Source organism: Anser anser (genome assembly GCF_964211835.1).
Source record: "Anser anser genome assembly, chromosome: 3".
In the NCBI taxonomy this organism is placed as follows: domain Eukaryota; kingdom Metazoa; phylum Chordata; class Aves; order Anseriformes; family Anatidae; genus Anser; species Anser anser.
Genome location: NC_139722.1, coordinates 32,841,763 through 32,867,777, shown reverse-complemented (window position 1 = coordinate 32,867,777; position 26,015 = coordinate 32,841,763). Strand labels below are relative to the sequence as shown.

The following is a 26,015-nucleotide window of genomic DNA, read 5'->3' as shown; positions in this document are numbered from 1 at the left end:
AGGGCCGGCCCCCCTCAGCACCGGGGGACGGCTCCCAACGCAGCTCCAGGCATGGCAACGCGTTTTGTTTCCTCGCAGCTGGTTCCTGAGTGCAAAAGGGAGACCGCTGAGAACTCACCTGGCACTTAGAGCAGTTTAGGAATCCCAAAACTGTCTTAAAAACTCAGTAAGTTGAAAAAGGGAGTAACGTCAGGACATTGCTGTTCTCCACAGCAATCCTGTAATGCCAGTCCGCCAGAAATAAGCTCCTATTTCACGCCAGACGTGGCAAACACACCAAGGCATTCCCAGGTAAAACCTCAGGTAGGGTAAAAGCCTGAAGAGAACAAAGGCTAAGTCACACATTTAATACGGTGTTCTTGTACTTTGCAGATATCTGAGCCAAATGAGTTTGATATCATGCTTGTAATGCCTGTCACGAGAATTCAGCTAGATGAGTGTGATGACACTGGAGCCTATTATTATCTAACGTTCAAAAGAAATCCAAAGGAAAAGTATTTGAACAGGTTTTTAGACGAAGATGGAAAATTATCAGCCATTAAAATGCGTACAGCACTAAAAAAAATTATTAAAGAAGAAGTAAAAAACATTACGGGTAAGTACTGAGTGAACAAGTTTCACACAGCAATGCAAAAAATGCAGTTGTATCTTAAGGTCTCTTATACCATGTGTAGCACTGCCTACAAAACCTACGTGTTTTGAACCTCTCTGCCCTATACAAAGGACTATTTGCTGAACTGGTAGCAAAATGAATTAAACTACCTCATTAGCTATTACTATTTCATATCTGTCTGTAAGATGTATCCCCTTTTGGGGTGTTCTTTTTCTGAAAAGCCTTCTGCTATGTCATGGCCAAATCACTTCAGTCTAAATGTCTTCCATAGTGAAACAGTTCATTGGAAAGCATTGCTATGTCTACAGAAGACATCTCAAATAGCGTCAAAAATACTTTTAAAAAAAAAAAAGCAACATCAGTTCAAGAGAAGTTTTCCTGATTTTGTAGATGGAGGCCTCAACTGGCCTCCTTAATGTTTTAAAAATCCATATGCATTTCACAAATCCTATAGGATAAAGCACCTGAGACTTTTGACTGATTATAAATTCCTGTTCAGTGAACACCTTATCTTCAAAAAATGCTTCTTCTAACATGAAAAAATATATATATATATTTTTGTTACTAGATGTGGAAGTAACTGTGAAAAGAATGAAGGCTGGAAGTCCTGCAATAACTCTACTGATCAAAAAGTCTTCAGCAGAAATATCAGTGGACATCATCTTGGCTTTGGAAGTTCAGCAGAGCTGGCCTCTCAGCACTCAGGACGGCCTCAACATTGAACGGTGGCTAGGAAGAAAAGTCAGGAGAGAGCTCAGAAATAAACCCATTTATTTAGTAGCCAAGCAAAACAAAAAAGAAAAGGTTCTAACAGGTACCTCAAATACATACAATAAGCCTAAGTTAAGGAATGTCTTCTCTACAACTCGATCGCTTATAAATGTCATAAAAAAGGTATCCAAATTCTGTTCAGTATTCTGCCATCAAGGTACAAAGACCTTTAATATATCCTGGATGTAGCCGGATCATCTTTGAAACCCCTCTTTAAAACATCAGATTTGCAACACTGCTTGTCCTGTGCTGAAATCTGAAGACAAAACTGCTTTGCAGACTGTACAGTAACAGATTTTAACAGTATTATATTCAATCTGTTAAATCAAATACAGGCATATGTATTTTCCCTGTGTGCTAGTGCTGTATTAAACAGCAACATCCACTCATTTATAAGGAAAATAAATTAAGGCGATTTCTAAAAAGACAGAGAACATCCCTGTAAAGGGCACTTAGAAGTTCTGTACTTCTGCAGGAAGCAAACTATACTTTTTTAGCATGATACATTATTTCTCATTGAAATCTAATATGGCTGCAACATGACTGCTATTATTATTTTTTTTTCCTAGAGGACTGTTACACCAAGCCTACATTAGTTTGCAGAAACATCTCAACTTGGCGTTGTATTAAGAGAATTGATGTTTTCAGCAAAAAGAGTTCTGGCAGCTTGGTATTTTTTTAAGTTAGGATACCTATCTTAACAATGCCAAATAGCTCACCACTGCTTTACTGGGCTCTTTCTCATTGAAAATTAAATGCAAATAGTAATCAAACCAAACAGGTAGGGAAACATTGTAACTTAAGTGAGGAAGACAAAAACGAGTGTTGGTGTTTTAGAAATGAGGGGCTGAGCTGTACTGATCATTGTTTTCAGAAACATTACCAGAACAACAAAAGTAAATGCTTTTCAACAGTTACCAGAGACAAACTCAAAAGTGGATTACTTGCACTAAGAAATTTAAACCAATCATCAAGATTTGTTTACTCAAAACCAAAATGGTTAAGCAATAAGGCCAATAATACAGAACAGAAATTGAGAGGTGGTAAATTTCTGTAAGTAGTGCAATTATTCCCCATATGATGTTCAACAAATGGCAGAAAGTTCAGAATCAAGCTTAATTTTAAAAACTGAAGCCAAATATCCTTGAGAATATAATGGAAGCATCCAGGCAATTAACTAGGGCCTGTAACATTACAATTTTATTTGGAGTGCTATATGTATGGAGTGCTCGGCAATTAAGGAGTTAACTCATTTTAGTAACTGCTGAATTATTTTTTTAGGTGCAAAGAAATTGTTGATATTTTAAATTCAGTCAGTTTTAAATGTCTTTTTTTTTCTATTTTTTTTCTAGTTATACCCATATTTACTGCTGTGTAATCATTTATCAATCTTGTACTCCACTTTAGGAAACACCTGGCGACTCTCTTTCTCACATATTGAAAAGGCCATGATGAACAACCATGGCAGCATAAAGACATGCTGTGAAACCGATGGAGCAAAATGTTGTAGGTTGGTATTTCACAGTAATATTTTATTTTAAGCTAGTTTGAGCCTTAATATTGCCCAGCACTGTTTCAGTTTAACATTTAAGAATTTGGTGTCGGAGTAATTATTCTTAACAGGGAGCAAGAATAAAAATTTTAAGCATTAATTCTTGCATCACTGTTCTTGAGTAGTACAAGCTTGCAGGTACTCGTTGAACGTCTGACTTGCATTTACTTAAAGAGAGCTGGAAACAAATCACATTGCAGATTTATGTTCCAGATTTGCCTTTCAAAGCAAACAGATCTGACTTGCCAAGTAATCTTTCCTAAAGTCAGTCCTATTTAGAAAAATTAGCTCAAAAATCTGATGACTCAGCTTTCTGAGCTTTGTAAGCAAATTACAGTTCATGGCAAGGCAATTTGTTAGATGTTGTTGAGGAAAGAACTGCTGAATGGGATCAGGATCAATAAATGTGATTTTTCACTCTAGTAAAATCTGGTTCCCACATTTCTCTGAAGAGAAAAAAACTGCATCAGCTGCAGAACCTATTTTATGGCAAAACCACTTGGTAGTTTACTTGATTTTATCCTGCACAGAATCAAGAAAGTCACAAAAGAACTAATACAGAACTCCTTATCTTTGCTTTATAAGTAGTATCAGACATGCTATGTCCTTGCCTAGCAATGAATTTAACTACACCTCTTCAACTCACAGAGTACCACAGGAAGGCAGTGGTGCTGCCTTCAGTGTAAATCCAAGCTCAAAGTCCATCTTTAATCTTCAGCAGTGCTCCAAGTTCACGTTATACTGGTAGCAGTATCTGCAGCAGGGACACTACCATGCAAGCACAGTGCTACGATTCTATTATACTTCTAGGGTTATCCACCTTATTGCTGCACTGATTTTAAAATTTTATTGAAAATATTCCTTTAGAGTAAGAATATTTTTATTTAATAGAATTTTTATTTTATAGAATCATAGAATGGTTTGGGTTGGAAGGGATCTTAATGCATCTTATTCCAACTCCCCTGCCAGGGGCAGGGACACCTCCCACTAGACCAGGTTGCTCAAAGCCCCATCCAACCTGGCCTTGAACACCTCCAGGGATGGGGCATCCACAGCTTCTCTGGGTAATCTGTTTCAGTGCCTCACCACACTCATTGAAAAGAACTTCTTTCCTGTATCTAATTTAAGTCTAGCCTCTCTGACCAACCCCAGCTCCCTCAGCCTGTCTTTGTAGGAGAGGTGCTCCAGCCCAGTGATCATCTTTGTGGCCCTCCTCTGGGCTCGTTCTAATACTTCCATGCCCTTTTTTGTGCTGGGGGCCCCAGAGCTGAATGCAGCACTCCAGGTGGGGTCTCACAAGAGCAGAGCAGAGGGGGACAATCACCTCCGTTGACCTGCCGGCCACGCTGCTTTTGATGCAGCCCAGGATGACTGGCCTTCTGGGCTGCAAGTGCCCACTGCCAGGTCATGTCAAGCTTTTCAACCAACACCCCCAGGTCCTCCTCCTCAGGGCTGCTCTCAATCCATTCTCCACCCAGCCTGTATTTATACTTGGAATGTGCTGGAATTTTCTTTCATAAATAATGTGTATTTAAATATCCAAAATAGATGTTTAGAACTGACTACGTAGAAGGTACCTAATAAGCTCTTATTTATTTAACAGGAAAGATTGTCTCAAACTTCTGAAGTATCTTCTAGAGAAACTTAAAATGAAACATGCGAAAGAATTAGAAAAATTTTGTTCTTATCATGTCAAAACTGCCTTTTTCCACTCGTGTGTCATTTGGCCAAATGACACAGATTGGCAGTACGAAAACCTGGAACACTGTTTTCAGAATTTTCTAGGGTATTTTCTGCGTTGTTTGCAAGATTCTCAGCTGCCGCACTTTTTTATTCCCCAATACAACTTGCTCAGCCTGGATGACAAAGCAAGCAGCAATTTCCTTTCCAGACAAATAAACTACCAACTGAACAACGGATTCCCAATATTTCAGCAGGAATATTAAAAAAGTTATTTACAGTAATTACCTGAAAGCAAATCATGTAGATTTGCATATTGTAAAACATGTTTAACACCTAAAGCTACATCTCAGTAGTTTGATACTATCGAAAAACAAAATCCCTTAGAAGAAACTGGAAATTTTAATTAATATTTGATGGAGACAGTTATGAAGGTAACCTGACTGTAATGTGAAAAATCCTGACACTGCGAAACAGAGGAGAAAACACCTGCCAGCTTGAGAACTTGACCTTCAGCCTAATAACAGCCTGGGAATGAAGGACGTCCCGGAAGCGTGGCTGAATAGCTCATACCAGTCCCTCCTCGGTTACCGTTGTTACACCTGTACATATGTTATGTATATTTACATTACATAGATGGGTGCATATATATGTACATAATATACACATATATATGTCCTACAAGAAACTGAGCTGCTTGAGCATGTGAGGAGAAGAGCAATGAAGCTGGTGAAGGGACTGGAAGACAGGACTTCTGAGGGGAGACCTCATCACTCTACAACTACCTGAAAGGAGGCTGCAGTGAGGAGGGTGTTGGCCTCTTTTCTCTAGTGAGAGGGTCAGTTCTCTTCAATGTTTTTATAAATGATTTGGACACAGGACTTGCATGCACACTGAGTTCGCTGATGATGGAGGAGCTAGAAGGAGCTGTTGCTCCCTTGAGGGTAGAGAGGCCTTGCAGAGAGATCTTGATTAGAGAGCTGGGCAATCACCAACCACATGAAGTTCAGTAAGAGCAAGTGCCAGATTTGGCACCTGGGACATGGCAATCCTGGATATATCTGTTTGCATAGAATCTTCAAGGTTGGAAAAGACCTTCAAGATCATGTGGTCACCCACTAAGCCATGTGTGTAAGCACCACGTCCAACCTTTCCTTAAACACCCCCCGGGATGGTGACTGCACCACCTCCCTGGGCAACCCATCCCAATGCCTGACTGCTCTTTCTGAGAAAGAATGTCTCTTAGTTTCCTATCTGAACCTCCCCAGCAGAACTTGAGGCCATTCCCTCTAGTCCTATCAGTAGTTACCAGTGAGAAGAGGCCCAGCTCCCCTACTTTCCTTTCAGGTAGTTGCAGAGAGCAATGAAGTCTCCCCTGAGCCTCCTCTTCTCCAGACTAAACCACCCCAGTTCCCTCAGCTGTTCCTTGTAGGACTTGTGTTCCAGACCCTTCACCAGCTTCGTAGTCCTTTGTAGCTGGGGGATGAGGCTGAAGAGCAGCCTCACAGAAAGGCACCTGGGGGTTCTGGTTGATGATACATATCACTCTGCTGCTGTAGTACTGACTTTCCTACCTCAAATTGCCTTTCTGCTTCTAATTGCTGCTACTGTTAATTAGTACTGTATCCTTAGTATTTGTTACATATATATACAAACACTTGTGCCTTAGTAATAACTCTAATATAATTAGAGATGGATAAAAGCTCTTTCCCTTATTAATCATAGTATTATTGCTAGTAGTGATTTGCGTTAATTTATAATAAAGTAGCAATCTTTAATAAACAAAGATTCCTAAGTCCTTGTGTGTCATGGAATCCTTCGAGCTCATTGTAAGAGTCTCTGTACACCTGCTGGCCAGGTAGTTACCTTCCACCCCCCCCCCCTTTTTTGATTGCAACTGTATTTATCTTCCCTATCCATATGCAGATTTCACCTGCAAACTATCAAGTTATACAAGGAACATATATAAGAATTTGCAATAGTCAATTTCACAGGTGTAATTATGATCCCAAATATAAAGGCACCAATGACAGGATAGTTAAAAGTGAAAAATGACAATTTTATTTAAAATTAAAATCCATTGCAGAACATCCAGAATACACTCCTGCTTTCAAAAAGAAAAAAAAAAGCTGAATCGTAAAAGTCACTGAAATTACTTTGACATAAAAGTGAACTACTTCTCCAGGTCAAATGGGTGTACGAAGAGCTCTGCAGAGGGCAATCATTGGCATTAGTGAGCAAAAAGAGAATACAGTATCAAAATCATATTACATTCCTGAAGTAACTCATCCTTCTGAGTCTTCAGAATTGCTTTGGAAATTAGCCTTTTCACTGGACTTCGGAAGGGAAGCAATCATTATCCAACACAGAAGTTTTGTGCCAATGAACATCTGTGTGGAGATTCTTGTAGAAAAAACCTACCTTTTCAGTCCATTATCAAGGAGGAAGGAGTCTTCCTTTAAAAGGTTTTCAAAACCAAAACGTAGCCTGAATCTGACACACTCAGAGTTGGACAGAATTCAGGTCAGTTTTCTTATGTTAGGAAAAAAGGACCATGACATTTCCTAGTACTAAAATCTTGCAGATGATAAATACACAGCATTTTAGAGCTGCTTTTTTTTTTTTAAAAAAAACATGTAGTTTTTAAAAGAGCCAAGGCAAGTCTGTATTTTTACCCTACTTTTTGAAGACAAAATACCTACAGGCTAAAATAAAGCCCAGATTTCACATCAATTATTAACAAATAAAGAAGAGGAAAGGGAAGAACTTTTAGAGAATAACCTTACTAAAACACTCATCTCGCTAGATTCAGTTTATTAATTTTCCAGTTACTCACATGACCTGAGTAAACACAAGTTCAGACCAAGTATCATTTGTACAGGAATAGCCCCTTCCAAGAAACTTCCGAAGAGTGAAAACATGCCCCGTTACCATTAACAGTAGCGAGGACAGAACCTGACCTCCAAGCATAAAATACGAATCAACTTTATCTGAAAGGAAGCTGACCTTCAAAGGTGTATTTCCCTAAGATGCTCTTTATTGACTTTGTTAACATCACTCTAGTAAACCGGGCACTTCTTCCTTAACTAGACAATTACCCCCCAGAGCAGAAACACTGAAGCTGCTTTTTTCATCTAGCCATGAATACATGCTTCTTGTTATGCCCTCTCCCATTTGGAGGAAATGCAGACCTCTCTCAAAAAAAAAAAAAAAGCTTGAGACAAGTCTCAACAAAAATGACCTTTAGTGTTAGCTTGGAAATAAAATACTCACTTGGGCAAACATCAGTTACTGAAAACAGAGCAGTTTTCAAATAGTTAAGTTATTCTCTGACATACTTTTGCATGCCCTGCAGATGTGGCATATCAGTGTGAAAGTACAGTATTTTGAAGTCAGACTGACAAACACTGCTTACATTCACTAACCCAGTTCTCTGAAAATAAAAGGAAAATGATTTTGTTAGTAATACATACAGTTGAAAAACTAAACCCACAATATTTGATTTTAACCATCATATAATGACTTTAGAAGTTGTGCACATCACACAAGAAATAACATTAACTTTCCCAAGATTGAAGTCAAAATAGTGTCAAAGCACAAAAGTAGATTTGTTTGTATATAAATGTAACCCCATTTTTCTTTTCTAAGGCATTTTTAAAAAACACTATTTAAAATGGAACAGATACAGAAAATAACTGAGAAAAAAATCTAAATTCAAGTGCATAGATGCTAACGCTAAGACGAACTATAATCACTTACTTTGTTTTGTACCTTCCATGGATTACAGTTAGTTCAGGGGTTTTCTTTGAGGTCTTCGTATATCCCGTTCCATGTCTTTTTCCATTTGAAATTTTTTGTATCTTTCTGCCATTGAAATAAGCTCATCAGGAACTACCTGATAAGAACATATCACAAGAGCAAGCTTAGTTTTAAGAAATTCTAAACTTTTAGACTTTAAAAATATGTAACTTGTGTTCCTGAACTAGATTTTGTTATTTATCTGGCTTCTGCCACCTTTTTAGATTAACTTTTCTGTAGAGATGCGTAGTTAAAAAGTCTGTTACGTGAGAATATACTGAAAAATAATCAGCAGTGTTATGTGAATTTTCAATATGCCAGCATCACCATATCTAATGGCAACTTATAAACAGCTAATTAAAACATTTGTGTTAGATAGAAATGCATCATCTAGCAATGATGAACAGCTGAAAAACATTTTCAGTACCATTAAGATATAATAGCATGCATATTGCAAGTCATCCTTCTACAGTGGGGTTAGTGTTGGTGGAAAAGGGAAGAGCAACTGACATCATATACCCAGGCTCAGGCAAAGCATACCATGCTGTCACATGGTAGCCTTGACTAATCGGAGGGGCGTGGACCTGATGAATGGACCACTCGGTAGGTAAGGAATTGGCTGGATGGTCACACTGAAGAGTTGTGGTCAACAGCTCAATGTCCATGTGTCCAATGGTGAGTGGTGTTCCTCAGGTATTGGGACTGGTGCTGTTTAACATCTTTGTTGTTGACGTGGACAGTGGGATCAAATGCACCCTCAGCAAGTTTGTGGAGGACACTAAGCAGAATGGTGTGGCTGATACGCTGGAGGGAAGGGATGTCATCCAGAGGGACCTGGACAGGCTCGAGAGGTGGGTCTGTGTGAACCTCATGAGGTTCAACAAGGCCAAGGGCAAGATGCTGCGTATAAGTCAGGGCCTAAGTCAGGCCAAGCACAAATACAGGCTGGGCGGAGAGTGGATTGAGGGCAGCCCTGAGGAGAAGGACCTGGGGGTGTTGATAATACAAAGGTCAACATGAGCTGGCAATGGGCGCTTGCAGCCCAGAAAGCCAGCCAATATCCTGGACAGCATAAAGAGAAGCGTGGTTCTTTTAAAAGAAGTCAAATTTACTCCTACTTCTCATACTACTTACAAACATCTACAAGAAATACAGCTTGGAATAGTAGACAGTTGTGATAACTGTACACGAGAAGCTGAAAAGCAGTTAAGCTTCTTCTGATATTTATACTGTCAAACGAACACTGGTTTGTTCCTGGAACATGTGTCCAGAAGTGAAATAGAAATGGAATAAAATGCAAAGGAATAAAATAAATCCTATTATCCTGCAGACTTTTACGGGTGCATGTGATAGTAACTTTTTCTTTGGATGCAGAAGGTTGCTATTGAATTTCCTGGCTCTTTTCTGAGAAATATCTCTAAGGTAAAATCCAGGACAATAGATATTTAAGTATCTAGTTTTTTTTCCTCAAGACACTACAGACACTCATCAAGAAAAGTGTAAGTAGGCTATCACCGTGAATTGTTTCAGGTGGTAACCCAGAACCAATATAAATATTACTCATTAAGGTTTTTTCTTACTTGGTTTGCTCTTTCTAGAATATCAATCAGTTCAGATGCAACCTTCCAATCTTTCTTCGTGACAAGTGTTATTGCCTCCCCAGTACGTCTAGACAAGGAACAAAATAAATGTTGATGTTCAAAACAAGAGATACCTATGCTGCTATTTTTTTTTCTTATTGATATACAGTAAGAAATTCAACTGCAGGCAGTATTTACAAACTTTTAGGTTAAATTGGCTAGAGAAATTCAACTGCAGGCAGTATTTACAAACTTTTAGGTTAAATTGGCTAGAGAAATTGCTACGCACATGACAAAGTAACTTTATAAAGGTCAGAATATAGCAACTTAGATAAAATGTAGCAAAGACACAACTAATTTAGGTATTGCAGACAATAAATTTGGCATGAAGAACATATTTAAGAATGAAGAGACATACATTAGGATCTTAATTAAAATATGTACACACACATGGAAATGAATCACATTTATTCCAGTCTGGGAAAGCAGCATTTGAAAGTCCTAATGACTAGCTAGGTATACCACCATGATAGGCTGAAAACTTGAAGTTGCCTGCCCTCCCTCCTGCCCCCAGTTGGCTGCCTAGGAAATTAAACAACTCAGCAGCTCCTGAAGACACAAACGAGGAAGATGATTTCAGAATATCTATACAGAAGCTGTTTTCCACTTTAAGTCTTCCCCACATTTAAATTAGTTTTCAAACATCTTTCAATCCCAACTACTTAATTGAAAAAACAGAAAATTGGAAAGCTTGTTTGCTTGAAATTTAATGAACGTATTTCAAAACATAAAACATACTTTGGTATATTCTAGAAGCTTCACTCGCCCATTCTGTATCACTTGCAGCTCTAGAATTTAACAAGAGAAACATCTATGCAATGCATAAAATATTGACATCGATCAATAAGATATTACTGTTTTCTTGTAGACACTTACCCTGCTCTTCCAGTACGACCAACTCTATGAACATATTCTTCAATATTACGAGGGAAGTCAAAGTTAAAAACATGAGTAATATCATGCACATCAAGGCCCCGGGATGCTAAGTCTGTAGCTACCAGGATTCTGACTCTGCCTAAAGTAGAGCAGAAGGAAAATTTGATTTTATGGAATATACAAAAACACGCTCTAGCCTATTGGTTTCCTAGTGTATAATACTCCTGTTCTCAACATATAAAGGAAATACATACTTGGTGCACCTCACATTGCGCTGCTTCAATACTAGTTGGTAAGTAAGCACCCAAAATGTGAAATAGAAATACTAGTAAAATGACAAGTAGAACAACAAGGTGCAGGTAAACCAAAAAATATGTCTAGCTGATATTACAAAAAAAAACCACACACAACAAAACAGAAGCCTTAACAACTATTTGTTTATCTGGCATCCTTATCACAGCACTATTCTTAGCTTTATTAGCATCTGATCACATAATCCCAAAGTATAATCGATCCTACTGGATCAAGAGAACTGAGAAACTCCACCATCTGACACTTAAATTTACAGTTATTTAGGCTAACATATTGAATTTACCGGAGACTTCAAAAAATAAGACAAATTATTTAACTCTTAAACATTTTAAGTTTTATTGATGAGGAATCACTTTTTGCTTGCTGTTTTTTTTGTGCCAGATTAACAAAGTAACCATATACCCTTCAGAGCTCTAGTCTTTTCATTTCTGTAGTGAAGAGAGAGTGCACAAAAAAAAAAGATTCTGCACATGATAAACTTTAAAAGTACTGGCTTGTTTAGCGTCAGTTTAGGTATAAGCCTACCTGTCTTGAAGTCATCTAAAGCCTGTTCTCGATCACACTGCTCTCTGTTACCATGAAGAGACTGTACTGGAATTCCCTGGAGACCAAAGTCACTTGCTAAGTCATCAGCTCTAAGATGAAATAAAACAATGGTTCTTTTGAAAGCATGCAGCATCTAGATTGATAACAAAGATACCAATTTGCCAACGACATCTGAATGTGTAAGACAGGACAAAAGCCTACCTAAATCAGGTGACATTATTATAAAACAGCATAGAAAGAAGCACAGAATATTCCCAACCAAGGTTTTTATTCCTTTATATGTTTTTATTTCAAGCCCTTCTCTGTCTTTCTTACCAGAAGAGACCTTCGATAGAAACACTGAATCTGGAAAGCAAAGACAGACACCTATGCAGCCAAAAAGTCTCAACCAGGATATCACTCAACTACACTGTTAAGGTACAGAAGATGTCACCAGGTACGATGTGCCTTGTATGTACAATGAACAAACTGAAGTATAAAAAAAAAATCACTCTGTAGTTACTTCAAGGAAGAGCTTTCCAATTTTACATAAATCCACCATGATTGCAATGCATACAAGTATTCACTTGAGTTTTTATGATTGCTGAAACGCAGTACTTCAGCAGTTAGACTTTTTTTCCTACCACATCAGCTAATCCTCTCCCATAAAGAATGTCTTCACAAGCAAAGACTTCCTTAGATTTTTTTCCTTTTTCATCAGTAAAGTATCTCAGAACAGCGTTTCTGATTTTAGAAAAAAATAAAACCTGTTCATCAGTACAGTTTTAGTCAGAAGTCTGAAGCCCTTCTAGACACCTGTCAAAGTTTACTTACATGCTTAACAGCTAGAAGAGCAAAACTTACCACCTGGAAGCAAGAATCAGAAGTTGCCCACACTGAATGTTCAAGAGAATCTTTCACATAAAAGCTTAGATCTATTCAGAGGAAAACCTTCCACAAAAGCCCCTAAGGGTAGTAGTTGCTGTCAGGCCTAGAACCTTCCAGTTACACAAACAAACTGAACAGTGACAGGCAAGAGCTGTTTTAACAACTAATTTTTCCTGAGAAAAAGCTTTTGGCTTTAGGTTCTGCTCCACATCTGCAGCAAAAATTTTCTTAAAGAACAAAAAAAGAAAAATTACAAGCATAATATAGTAAAATTAGATCCAGCTCTTCAAGAAATGGGAGGATACCAAACTACGAAGTTTTATCTCACTTTCTTGTATCAAAAGAAGAAACAGAAAGGGATTTTTGCATCATTCACCAGAAAGGCTCAGGTATGGTGCAATGACAAATAGGTCTTGTCTGCACCAGCTACATATGCAATTAAACATCAAGTCATATTGACATGTCACTAAAAACCTTAACACCTACTTCAAACGTGTGAAATTTAGATTTCCCACCACCACTATTAATATTAAAAAGGGTAAGAAGTACTAGTGGAAACAGTCTGGAGGCATAAACATTTCCAGCAAACTACTGACAAGAGCTGTTACACTTGATAATCATCTGAACTAAGAACACCTCTGGTAGGAAAGAAAAAGAAGTAATACAGGGAAATAATTACATACATGAGTTTCTTTCCCACAAAAATGATGACCTTATCTTTTGGTTTCATTGAGTCAATGAAGCTGTTCATGAAAGCTCTCTTCTCCTCCTCGGTGGTAACAACAACTCTCTGTTTTACTGTATTTACTGCCTGTTAAACAACAAGAAGGATTTTACTTAGAAACACATTTGAAAAGTGTGTTTTTATTCCCATATAATAAAACTAGCAATATGACAACAAAACCTTTTAAAAACTAGAATGCGTATCAGTTTGGAATTCAAATGATGCAAATTTATTTTTGTTTCTTTGTTGCGTAAAATAATAAAACTGATCTCTAAGCAGTTTTATCAAATTATTGCAAAGATTCAGAGGGTACAGATCAGCAGACTAGTGAAGTGAAGTAAGTATTCCTAACATTAGCAAAGAGCAGATTGAAGCATTTTTTTTTTTTAATTAATAATTTGAATATATGTTAAGTCAATCCAGAGCAAGTTGGAACAATTGTCATCTTGAAATCAAGAAGCTTTTAAAGAAGGTTCTGTCAACTATTTGTGGTGATCAATACTGACAATTCTTCCAACTACAACTTTTTAATAAAAGCTTTACTCCATTGAAGGTTACCATAGAATATCTGATGTATACTACGTGCGAGGAAATGGCACGAGGCCGTATCAAGAGAGGTTCAGATTGGCTATTAGGAAACGAGGGGGTGGTTGGACACTGGAATGGGCTCCCCAAGGAAGTGGGGACAATGCCAAGCGTGCCAGAGTTCAAGAAGTGCTTGGATTAACTCTCTCAGACAGATGGTTTCATTTTTGGGTGGTCCTGGGTAGAGTCTGGTGTTGAACCTAATGAGCCTTTTGGGTCCCTTCCAACTTGGGATATTCTATAATTCTATTTAAGTGGCATAAAGGTCTGGACATTCTTGTGGCACTGCATCATAAAGTGGTGGCAAGAATTGATCAATCAATCCACTAAAAAAAAAAAAGATTCCATGTGGGAAACCTCCCCCCTCCACCCCTTCAGAAGTCACCTCTTCAGCTGAAGAGACCCCCTATGAAAGAGATGAATGCATTAGACAAGAGCTTCAACAGCTGTTATCTGTCAGATGACAATCCTGTCTTTGACGAGTAATGTCCTTTGACAAAAGCATAGTTCCCAACAGAACAGATGAAAAGTACATTTTCCTCTTGTCTAAAAGCATACTGGATATTATTTTTTTCGTTGCCCATGGCTAAAAAGTGGAACTGAAAATGAAACTTTTGTAATTTAAAAACCAAACAAATCTCTGTGCCAGGATGTAGGAGAACTTGGAACAAGTAACGTTTCTGTAAATTCTGCTTAAGAACTGCTTAAGTCAACTATTGGTAGCTGCACAAGCATGACTAGCATACATCTACATCTATACATTTTAAGTTTTGCAAAGACAGTTCTTACTGAAATGAATATATTTTTGCCCTAGACAAGTGGCCTCCAGGAGTTTAATACAGAGCTTCTACTCTCTTTGAGAAAGCAGTTGAGACACAGATCTGGATGAGGATCTGTACATGTGAGAAGAAAGACCTTCAGAGGGAGAAGTAAGGAACATGAATTCGCTGAACAGAAAAGGCAGCTGCAAAAACAAGGGTTCAGGCAAAAACACGAGGCACTGCAAAATACAATTTTCAAATGCAACAAGTATTTCACTGATCTTTATTCCCTGTAACTTCTACTGAAAGTCTAGGACTTCTAGATCTTGTTATGGAAACAGTTTTTTTTTTTTTTAAGGTTCTTTCTAAACTTTTAATGAAGCTTTAAAAGAATAAAATGATTTTTAAGTTTGGATTGATTTTAAGGTTTTATGCATTTACTTACATACAGTTACAAGTAAAAAGAAATCCTTGTTTAACTGTAATTTCTTCAAAACAAAAGAACAAGAAAACTTACAGCTAAATCAAGAGTGCCAACATATACAATCATAGGATTTTTCAAATAGGATTTTGCTAGGCGACGAACACCATCAGGCCAAGTAGCACTGAACGGGAAGACGACAAAACGTTAGAATACAGGGCAAAGTCTTCTCCAATTTGTTAATTTCATCACTCCCCTTTTCTTATATACACCAGTGAGACATTTGATTATACTTTAACAGTAGTGAGCTCACACAGCATTTAGAAATCACTTCAAGATGTTAATAGTAAATAACAATCTGCTTTCAAGTTAACTTCCTAAATTAAAAGTATGGGTAACAGTTATGTATCCTTTCTAATAAAGCCAAAAGTGCGTTTAGTAGTTCAATGATTTCTAATTAGCAAGCTTTTAGACTGTTTTTTCTCTCTGAAACAGTAGCTCTATTTCAAAATACTCATGATAACAGCATTCCCTGGCCACCTTCCTTTTTGGATAGTTCATTTTTGGGAAGAACACAGTTGTTTCTACAGTTGATGTAAAACAGCAGTAAGAGAAGAAGAAATATAAGTCAAGTTGTCAAAAGATTCATTAGCACCAAATACAAAATTAGGAAAAAAAATGATACCATTTCCTTGGTACGTTAATAAAATTTTTAATAAAACTGACTTTTTTTTTCCCCAAGGTAAACCTAAAGTTACTGAACAAGTTAAGGTGTTCAAGTATTAAGTACTGCTATGTTTACATACCTTGTCATAACGGTTTGTCTGTCAGGCCGCACGTCTATTAGGATCTTCATTATCTGAGGTTCAAATCCCATATCCAACATTCTGTCAGCCTCATCTAAAACCTGCTTAGAACAAGGTGTTTAGGTCTAGTTCCTTAGGTAACGTTTCAGCAAGACATTTTATAAGAGATAATTTTACTGGTAACTGTTTTAATTTCAGAATCCACTCTAATTCATTGCAAAGCCTGTTCAACTTGTTTCATCTCTTCAGTTTTCTTTAAACCTTTTCCATTTCATTTGCAGGCAGAACAAGAATAATCTGTATCACCTTTAAGAATACTCAAAGCCAACGAAGAAGGGACCATGCTTTAAGTTTTTTTTTTTTTTAATTATTTTTGAAACACTGATTTTGGGGGGAGGGGGGAATAAAACAACTAAAATTACTGAAAAAAAGAATACCAACTTATAATTAATATGGCAAAACAGAATGGAATCTTCAAGGGACATACGCACTATAAACAAGCAAGAGGACATATGACAATTTCCCAGAATTTCTTCAGAAATCACAAATAAACAGCAACCTGATTGGTTGATCTGAGTCAACGTTTGAACTAGCTTGATTCTGTCAGGCAAGATGACAAAATTCTCATACTTCCAGTTCACCTTGTGTACTGCCTACATCCAAATATAATTAATTCTAACCATCTCTGAAAATGTGGGAAAAACAACACCAAAAAGATGTACACCAAAAGTTATAGCTATAACCCAGTCTCTGGCCCTTGAAGTCCTCTGGGAAACAATTACATCACACCAGCAAATGCCCAGTCCATGTGGGGAACATTCGGAAAGCTCATCAATATCTTTAAATACAAATCGTAAATAAAGCTCTTTAATAAAGAGCATTCTTCATCTAAGGTGTTTTCATCTAAGGTGATAACTTGGAAATCTAATATTCCTCTCTTTTATGTGAAATAAGGCTGCAAGTTTACATTATTTGTGGGCTAAGAATTGGCAATGAAACTGCTGAAACAGAAGACATATTAGAAAGTACAAGAAGATACAAAGTAAAATATTAGGTAACAGTCAAAAAAGAGCATTTTCAAATGGGACCTAAAGAAGCAGAGCATTTACAGAAAGGGAAAGGCATGAGATATTAACCACTTTTCAAAATATTGTCCTTGTTTCAATCTGCTGAAGATACGCAACTGCTAGTGGTATAACAACAAATGGTTTCTTCTGCTTTACGTCATACTTTACAGCTTGATAGTTGTTTTTCTTAATATCATACTATAGCGTATTGTGCACATATTGAAGCATCTGATTTCAGTCTCACACTATGCTTTGCAAAGCCGTGTGTTGTAGTTTGGCTATACTTTCCCTTGTTATAGAAAGATTACAAATGTTATATAGTATTGAAAGCAGATTTTCAGGCCTTGTTTCCTCCTGCTTATCAATTGTGTGTCACAAAGCAAGAATGAAATGAAAACATAAGGATCTGTAACAACATTAGCACAACATAAGGATCTGTAACAACATTAGCATAGCTGTTTTCCCACTAAGATAAAAAGTGGGTCACCCAAACATTCAGGTATCAGTTTGTGACACTGGCTCTCGCCACACAAGTTCTAAGAACTTAAGTCATTAGCATTGTTTAAAAGAAAAGTAAAAAGACAACTTAGTGAAGGTATTTCATCTATTAATAACTGATCTTCGTAAGATGAACTCTGAAATGGCCAATATGATTTATGAGGCAATAATTTATCATCTTTAAAATGCTTACTGTGCTAGAAGCCTTTTTTTCCCCCTCTAGAGAATATCCTATATCTACAACATATCCCATTTCTACAACACCATCACATTGAGCATGAACCACCCCTCCAAAACCGATCTCAGTGTTTTAACTAAGATTCAGAAAATTTAAAGGAAGCTAAAGTAAACCCTGAATTCACACTAAATCAACCATTTCCCGGCTGGTGCATTACTTATTCTGTATCAGCTACTTGCCAAGTACGTTATGCTCTTCAAATTTATGAAGTTGTTCATTTGAAGATCATTCAGTCTCCCAGGAGTAGCAATGACAATATCCACACCTTTGGTAACCATGTTTATCTGTCCTTTACGGTCCCCGCCACCATATATGCAAATACTAAAAAACAAAATGATTTACAGAAGTAGAGTATTAAGGTTCAACTGAATCTCTCTCAAATAAGTACCACAACGTTGCTTCGTATTACAGAAGTATTACCTCATTATCAAAATGAAGGAATACAATAGGTGCGACTGACAGATTCGCCATAAATAACGGGTTCAACATTGAATGATCCCACCTCAAACACACAGCAACAGCTTTCTGCTGAAACTGTAGTAGAGGGAATCATGAAAGGAAGGAAAGATGGCTATTAAGCACATTTTGGGTTGACCTTAAAATATCCACACCAAAGCCAGTTGAATATTAGAAAAGGATGCATTATTTTCTAACGAATACCTTCAGAAGTCTTGTGTTTTGCTGTTAAACCAATCAGTGCATTCAGTAAGGTTTTAGGCTCACACAGAAACTTAACACATTCTGTTAAACTTTTTTTGGGAGAAAGGAAGCAGAATACATACTTCTATATTTGATGGCTACAAGACTGAATGCTCTACCAGGCTATCAGTGAACCCCAGAAGCAGGTTTCAGAATATAGCAATGTCTGTTTAATAGCTTAAATGAAGACAAGCAGGTTTGTGGATGAAACCAAACTAGGGAAGCAGTTAATGTGCTACAAAAGAAGTGCAGTTACTAAGAAGGACAACTAAAGGCTGGAAAATTGGGCTGACAGGAATCTCATGAAGTTTAGCAAAAGCCAAGATGGGGGCGGAAGAACCCCATGGCTGGGGGCCCACGTGCTGGAAGATGACTCTGCAGAGAAGACTTGGGTGGGCAAGGAACTGAACAATTGGCAACATAACCCTAGAGTAAAGAAAGCCAGCTGTGTACTACACAGAAGGAAGCCAGCAGCTTGAGAGAACTCATCATTCCCCTTTATTTGGTACTCATGAGACCACACCTCCAGCACCATACCCAGTTTTTGTACCCCTGCCTCAAATACAAGAAAGACATCCAGACTGAAGCAAGTCCAGCTGGCTGCTACCAAAACGGTCAAAAGGTTGGAGGTGCATGATGACATGCCGCAGCCAGACACTGCTCAGCTGTCCATATGCAAAGGACAAGATGCAATGAAGTTGCAACACAGAAAACAACAGTATATTTAAGATTTTCATCATGAGAGTAGCCAAACAGGCATCCTAGAAACTGACAAAATATGAACTATTCATTTAGCACCCTTCCCTGACTTTCCTTAACAAATGCAATTATTTTATGAGGTGAAATAAGCCCCAAGCGATAAAAAAGTTACTTAAGTAAGAAGGAAGGTTACCTTTTAATTCCTTTGTATGTGTACTTCAAACACTCTGCCTCTACTTGAAGTGCTAGCTCTCGAGTGGGAGCTAGGACTAACATTCCCGGCCCTCCACGTTGATCTCTGGATCTGCAACAAAGCATCTTTAGAATGTGGGTGTATGAGGCTAGACAACATCTGACATCAAAACTTTTTTAAATAATGTTCTCAAAACTTTCAGTACACAGCTGCATCCTGTCATTGTGACATAATGGAGTTTATGTTTTAAGTCTGGTATGTTTTCCAAGTTTATTATTTTTTACTAGATAGCCATCATTTCAGAAAAAGAAGTATCCACAAACAAACAACTCAGACATGTGAATGGTCCTTACATTGGTTGTGAATCCAAATGAATGAATCCAGGCATTAAGTAAGCTAATGTCTTCCCGGTACCAGTCTGTGCTATGCCAATAAGATCAATTCCTTGGAGTATGATTGGCCACGCCTGGGACTAACATAAAACAACAAATACTTAAATGTATTTTTCTCTTAAGGTTCAGTTAGCATCATCAAAATTGAACAAGTACCTGAATTTTGAACAAGTACCTGAATTGGCGTAGGTTTCTGAAAACCAGTTTTTCTTATATTAGCCATGATATCAGGATAATCCTCAAATACATCTTCAAATTTACAAACAGGATTGGGAACGCAACGCTTTTCGCCTTCTTTTAAGTCATCACACATTATGTTATTATTTTCTTTCCTGTATAAAATTAGAGAAGTGCAATAGCTTTAAAATCTATCTGTAGAAGCAAAGCTAACACAAAAGACTCTGCCTTTCTGACATTTTTTCCTAAAATGCCTGGAACATTGAGTAAATGCTTTATGTTGTATATAACTGTTCTTTTAACTTTCAAGAAAGCCTACAGAAAAACCTCTCCTGTAGGATTCGTGGTTAGTCCATGAGTTATTCTCATAGTTACTCTTTAAGTGTGAATGATTTGAAGCTATATATGGATATTAACATGGGCTGCAGGCTGGTCATATCAGACCTGTTATACTGTATTACAAATTAAGAGCTGTTACGAGTTCTTATACCCAAAGACAACTCATAGGAATGGGTTGAGCTTCTTTGTCAGAACCCTATATTCTGGCTCAAGCCTTCCTGATATACTTTCAGAGCAGCCCCCTGCGTACTCTAGAAAATAAAAACGAAACAGGTTAGTAAAAAGGTGCTCAGTAAGGTAACACCCAAAAAGAGCACTCAAAAAGCTACATACAAAATAGTCTTGAGGTCCCCAGCCAATTAAGGTGTAAATGTATATCAGTATTGTATCTTCATTCCAGCCCTCTTCTGAAGATTCCAATCTGCAAGTTTTACTTCAAGGTGTGAGTAGGTTCAGAAACAATGAGTAATTCAAGCTCTGATGTTTGCAAAGATACACTTTTTCAATGCCTTTGTTTCTTAAGTTAATGGATTAGATGAAAAACATTCCTTTGTTTATAACACGAGTGCTATTCCTCAGTGCATATTCTGAACCTATGTTCTGTTGCTCCTGACTAGTTCTGACAGTAACACTTAAGGAAACAGGTGTCAATTCGCTCATTGTAAAAAGGTTTCTCCAGGAGGCACGCAAGAGAAAAACAGATGCCATGCAAAAACAATGAAAGGTGCTTCAAGTTAATATGAATCAAAAGACATTCACCAGCTTTATTAGAACTACTAAGAAGCTCTGAAACTACTACCAGGGCCCGATCAGGATTACTTGAAACAGATGATCTGCTTTTCTATGTACTTGTAAAGACAAGATAGACAGAAAAAACAACAGTAATCGATGTTGAAATTTCTTCTGAAGATGGTAAAATGTATGGAAAAAAAAGTGGAAGCCAAGTGGTAGTTACCACATGAATACGACAATTTGGAAGAACCTAGAAAACTTGAATAAGCTGTCTCATGAAATGCAAACAAACATCTAAAAGACAATGAATGGTCTCAATTGTTACCACCCTCTGAAAGTTAACCAGATAAAACACTTCAGAGAAACGGTCAATCCCTTAAGTTGAGGTATTATTAGTTGCTTGGAAAAATATCTGCTAGTTATTGTTTAATTCCTAATAGTTCCTAAGAGCTAAATTACTACCAGACACTAACACTAAAAATTGTCTCAGTATTTTACCACCCACTCTATAGGTTTTATACCTTAAGTAGTTTGCCAAGTGCGATTCCCTACAGAAGTGATCTTACCGCCACAGTTCCACTTCTTTCTGTGACATAGATGCAGTCCTCAATGATTCTTTGTAGAAGTTTTTCTCAATTGGAGGCAAGTCTTAAGCAATCACAAGAAAGTAAACTTAAAAGTCAGTAAAAAAAAATGTTGCACGTTTAGGATAAATCTGTTAAAGCTTAAGATGAAAATCCCAAATCCAAATACTCTATGCCTTTTACTAGAAGACTAGTCAAAAACAGTGGTAGACCATGGTCATTCAAGCAAAACTGAAGGCGAACAGAAATCCTTAAATACCTGCAGAAGCACCACTTCCCTATGTTTCAAGCTCTAAAATAATTTCTACGAATATACATAGTATTTTTTAACACTTTTCAGATTTCTCCTACAATCAACTCCAAAACTACAGCACTTTCAAAGGCTTACGTAAAAATATAAATTTAGTAGTAACTAGAGACCCCTCACACAGTGACTAGTGTCCTCCATGACTGTTCCAAAAAATGCTGACATGCTCACTTCACTGCAAATACTTAATTAATTTGGACACTGAAAAACCCAGTTACTTCCAGAAAATATTTAAAATATTTGCACATTCAACACATCTATCACATGTAAACAAGCAAAGATCAAAATTTTAAAACTAACCTGCCCACTTCATAGCCTCATATTTAGCTCTGTTTTCTCGAAGAGAGGCCCAGTTAATCACTGCTTTTTTTGGTGAATTTTCAGGCTGGATAACATCCAAGGTTTTTCCTGTAGAGTTAGTATCAAAACACTGCTGTTTGATGCAATCTATTGGATCTACGCAATCTTTTGATCTGTGCAATCGAAAAACAAATAGACCTTTTCCTTCTGTATTACAAGACCTCTTATGTGACTTTGAATAGACACAAAGCACTTAAAGAGAGCTCTTCCTTAGGTCTTGGACTGAAGCACTGACAGAAGAACCTGTACAAATACACTTTAGGTAAGAAGAGAAGCATTACTTTAAGTAGCTAAAGATGTTGAAAAGACAGGTTCCAAAATGCCGCTTCTGTAGCTATAAAGAAAACTTGTTGAGCAGTGGACTTCTGAAAAGCACAAACCAGGCAGATGATATGCAGACAGTTATTTTCAACAGCTATAAGAGCAAGTTTTACTTCTAAAGCATCCAATGTCACCAAGATAAAGCTTCAGTATAATCACACGCTATGTCCCTTTTTTGATGAGGTCAACAACTCTTGAGAATTTTTATACTGCAGATATAAATGGCAACACAATTTGTGGAAAAGCAGGAAATACAGGGGAAAACACCACAGCCACACACAGAGAAAGTATTATGTAATCCCAGCCTCTTGAAAGAAACATGCCAGTCTACCTCTGGGGCACTCACAACTACTCCATTCTTTATTCTAGTGCTGGAGCGTAATTCTCAGATCTTTTCTTCCTCATCTGTGCCTCAGAGCAACCACTCTGGATGTGGTTCTTGCCCCTGAGGGCTTACTGTACAGTTAAGCAAGATAAATACCAGTAACTGAAGCAATAACTCAAAATACAGTCATTACAGTATTACGGTCATCCATGTAACAGACAAAAGGCTAGTAAAATGACGCATGATGTGCAACATTAAACCTTAAATGCTAACTTCCCATGAAAGGATTAACAAGTCAGTCTCAGGCTGCAATCAGCATGTTTGCTTTATAACCTATGCTTATAAAAGCTTACTGAATTTCATCACTGCACAGCTACTACATTAGAACTTATGTTAGAACAAATATCTGGATTCTGAGGGGGGGGCTTGAACTTGTGATGCAATAAACCAAGCAATATAACATTTATTAAAATTGTTGGAAATGCCCAAGAAGAGATATTCACAGAAGTCCATCAGTTCAAGGAGTGAAACTGCTCACAGTCCCTGACATCTGTTTTAAAAAGGTGGTATACCATTATCCAAGATCAAGGTTAAAATCCTTTTACTTTGGTAAAATACTAACAACATAAATAATACACACACGCTACCAAACTACAAATACATGGAAAGACAATCTATACTCTTATTTTCCCCCTCCCCCCCATAACACACTTATTACATTTCTCAGTCCCACCTCTAGTGTTGTTTTGTCCACAGTTTGCGACTGCACCATCAATCAACATCTTGGCTTTATTTTGCACAGCAGCACTGCCAAAGATCTTCACTTCAGCTTCCAAGGCTCCCTTTACAACCTGAGTTCGTAAAACCTCATTGAGTTTTTAATACTTTAAGGACAGGCATTACATAAAAATACATACTGAAAACAATCTTTGATTTTTTTTTTTTAAATTAAACTTCTCTTCCCAGGAAAAGCTCTTTAATTCCCTTTTAAAAAGAAAAGAAAACCTGCATACTTCAGGGAAAACAAAAACAAAAAACAACATGCAAACATAAAGACAGTAAACTTTTCCTACTTTCACATACAGTCAAGTTACTCCCTCAATTCATCCTCCTTTTTACCCGTTCTCGTAAAAGCAATTATTAGTGAACTGCAACTTCTTTCAACTTCCTATAGAAACTCCGGTTTACACTGAAGCAAAAGCAAGTATTTCCCTGATAGAGCCCTAGCCTGAATGATACACAACAAACTATACCTGTATCCTAGAACCCGAAGAGTCCTCAAGCTCTCTTATTTTAGTTCCTCCTCGACCTGTTACAAAGAAAAAAAAAATCTCTAATATCTGCAATGCAAGCCACACCGTCAAAACTAAGTTCTAACTGTAAGTATTTTGTTTTTGACCAAAACCCAAAATCTTTGTAAGACAGCAGACAATCATACACAGAAGAACTTATGATCCAGAACTGGTAGGAAAAGACAGGCTGCTTTTTTGTCAGTCAACCGACAGGGACAGGAAAACAAAAGCATGTCAAATGAAGAGAGAAAGCAGCAAAATCAGCTCAAGAATGAGCCACCACTGCTCCACGTGAACAGAAAGGGGCTTCATGCTACTTATGATCTGCTGGCTGAACGAAATGGATATCAGCCCAACTTGTTTAAGGTAAAAAACCTCAGCTCTCTTAAGTGAGTGAAGAACTCCCTGATTCAGCCCTTACCCCACACAAGCATCCCATTGTGCCCATGGGAGACAGATGCCATGGGCCGCAGGGTCCTGTGGCCCTTCTCAGGCAGAGAACACGGCCGGCAGCAACGTTGAGGGCTGCCCACACCAACAAACCCCTCCACACTCCACAGCCGGACTTCCCCTCCTCCCCACCCACTTACCTGGACGCCCCAAGCCCCCCGGGGCCGGCGTGCGGCCGTTATTACCTATCAGCGCCCCGACCTGAGCGTTGCTGATGAAGAAGCAGAGGGGCGGCGTGCCGGCCCGAGACCTGCCGCTGGCGGCTCCCTGAGGGCGCCACCGCGCCGCCTGCCCCGCGCCTCGGGAGCTTCCCGCATCTCGAGGCTCCCACTCTTCTCCCCCAGCCCTGGCTGCCGCCTCAGAGCTCCTTTGTCCCCCTGCGCCCTTCACAGAGGCGCGGGCGGGCGCCGGCGGCTGCCTCAGGGGCGCGGCGTCAACCGCACAAAATGGCGGCTGCTGTGGCACCTCCTCATCGCTGCTCGCCTCCCAGTCCGACATGGCGGCGCTCCCGGCGGACCCCGCGGCACGCGTGGCGGGCCTCGCCGAGCTTCAGGCTGTGGGCGCGCTGATTGGCAGGAGCGAGGGGCTCTGCGAGCAGTGATTGGCTGCTCGGAGCGGAGCGGAGGCGGGAGAACCTATGGCTGCCCTCGCAGAGGGTGAGGACCCGCCCACGCAGCGCTCTGCCCTCAGTTGGCCGTTGGCGGCCGTTGGCGGCCGTTGGGGGGTGGTGGTCGAGGGGGCTGTGGCGGCGCCTGTGGCGCTGGGCGGGTTGACAGGCGCCTGCTCTGACAGGGCTAGTGTGGGCTGCTTCTGCGTGCCCCCGAGCAGAGAGGTTCCGCCGCCTCTTTGGGCAGACTGTTCAAGTGTTTGGTTACTCTCACAATAAAAAAGTTTAAAAAAAAATCCTAAAAAGTAACATTTAATGCAAATTTTCTCCGCAGTAGAACTGCAACAGGAACTGTGTGAGGAAGGCAGGCTGCGGTTGGGGTGTAGAGCAGCTTTTGTGCTCTAGCCCAGAGGACAGAGCCCCTCATGAGCCTCAGGTTGCAGCTGATGGGCCTTCCAGAGGGACCCTGCTCCTCACACGGGCCCCAACTTCCAATCCTGAATAAATCCCTCTTATCTAGCAGGAAAGGCAATAATGCCTCCCAAACGTCCTCACAGAGGTGTTGAAACATCCAGAGCTTACATAAACTGCTGTAAACAGTGACCAGAAACTGGGCATGGCAGACTGGTTTGCTCACATTTTGTACTACTAAATTTCCTTTGTGGTATTTGGTCTATTTAATTAAAAATTACAAAAAAGCCAAAGGAAAAATATAAGTTAAAATTCTTGTTGAGGTCTGATATGTGCTCACACCATACAATCTTACGATACAAAGGAAAAAAA

General features: G+C 38.7%; 2 protein-coding genes across 5 annotated transcripts; one reads left to right on the top strand and one right to left on the bottom strand.

Annotated features, from left to right (window-relative positions):
• The first annotated feature begins 124 nt into the window (after positions 1–124).
• Positions 125–6,473, top strand: CGAS (cyclic GMP-AMP synthase). Its single transcript, XM_083830141.1, has 5 exons — positions 125–291; positions 373–595; positions 1,182–1,427; positions 2,792–2,894; positions 4,540–6,473. Exons 2-5 carry the CDS (start codon positions 400–402, stop codon positions 4,880–4,882), a joined length of 888 nt encoding a protein of 295 aa, XP_083686267.1. The 5' UTR covers positions 125–291; positions 373–399; the 3' UTR covers positions 4,883–6,473.
• On the bottom strand, positions 1,211–25,263 carry DDX43 (DEAD-box helicase 43). 4 transcript variants are annotated; one of them, XM_083830135.1, is made up of 17 exons: positions 24,811–25,252; positions 24,137–24,192; positions 23,617–23,734; positions 22,178–22,285; positions 21,553–21,634; positions 19,914–20,070; positions 19,700–19,818; positions 19,347–19,457; positions 17,935–18,076; positions 15,953–16,053; positions 15,243–15,330; positions 13,339–13,466; positions 11,768–11,877; positions 10,931–11,069; positions 9,995–10,082; positions 8,376–8,511; positions 1,211–1,342 (listed from the first exon to the last, which is right to left on the bottom strand). In XM_083830135.1, the coding sequence occupies exons 1-16, from the start codon at positions 25,121–25,123 to the stop codon at positions 8,404–8,406; spliced, it is 1,968 nt and encodes a 655-aa protein (XP_083686261.1). In that variant the 5' UTR covers positions 25,124–25,252; the 3' UTR covers positions 1,211–1,342; positions 8,376–8,403. The 4 variants fall into 4 exon arrangements, 3 of the variants coding, with proteins under 3 accessions (XP_083686261.1, XP_083686260.1, XP_083686262.1); XM_083830134.1 differs by lacking the exon at positions 1,211–1,342 and adding an exon at positions 7,417–8,049 and having other exon boundaries at positions 24,811–25,249; XM_083830136.1 differs by lacking the exons at positions 1,211–1,342; positions 24,811–25,252 and adding exons at positions 7,417–8,049; positions 24,597–24,720.
• Positions 25,264–26,015: the final 752 nt, after the last annotated feature.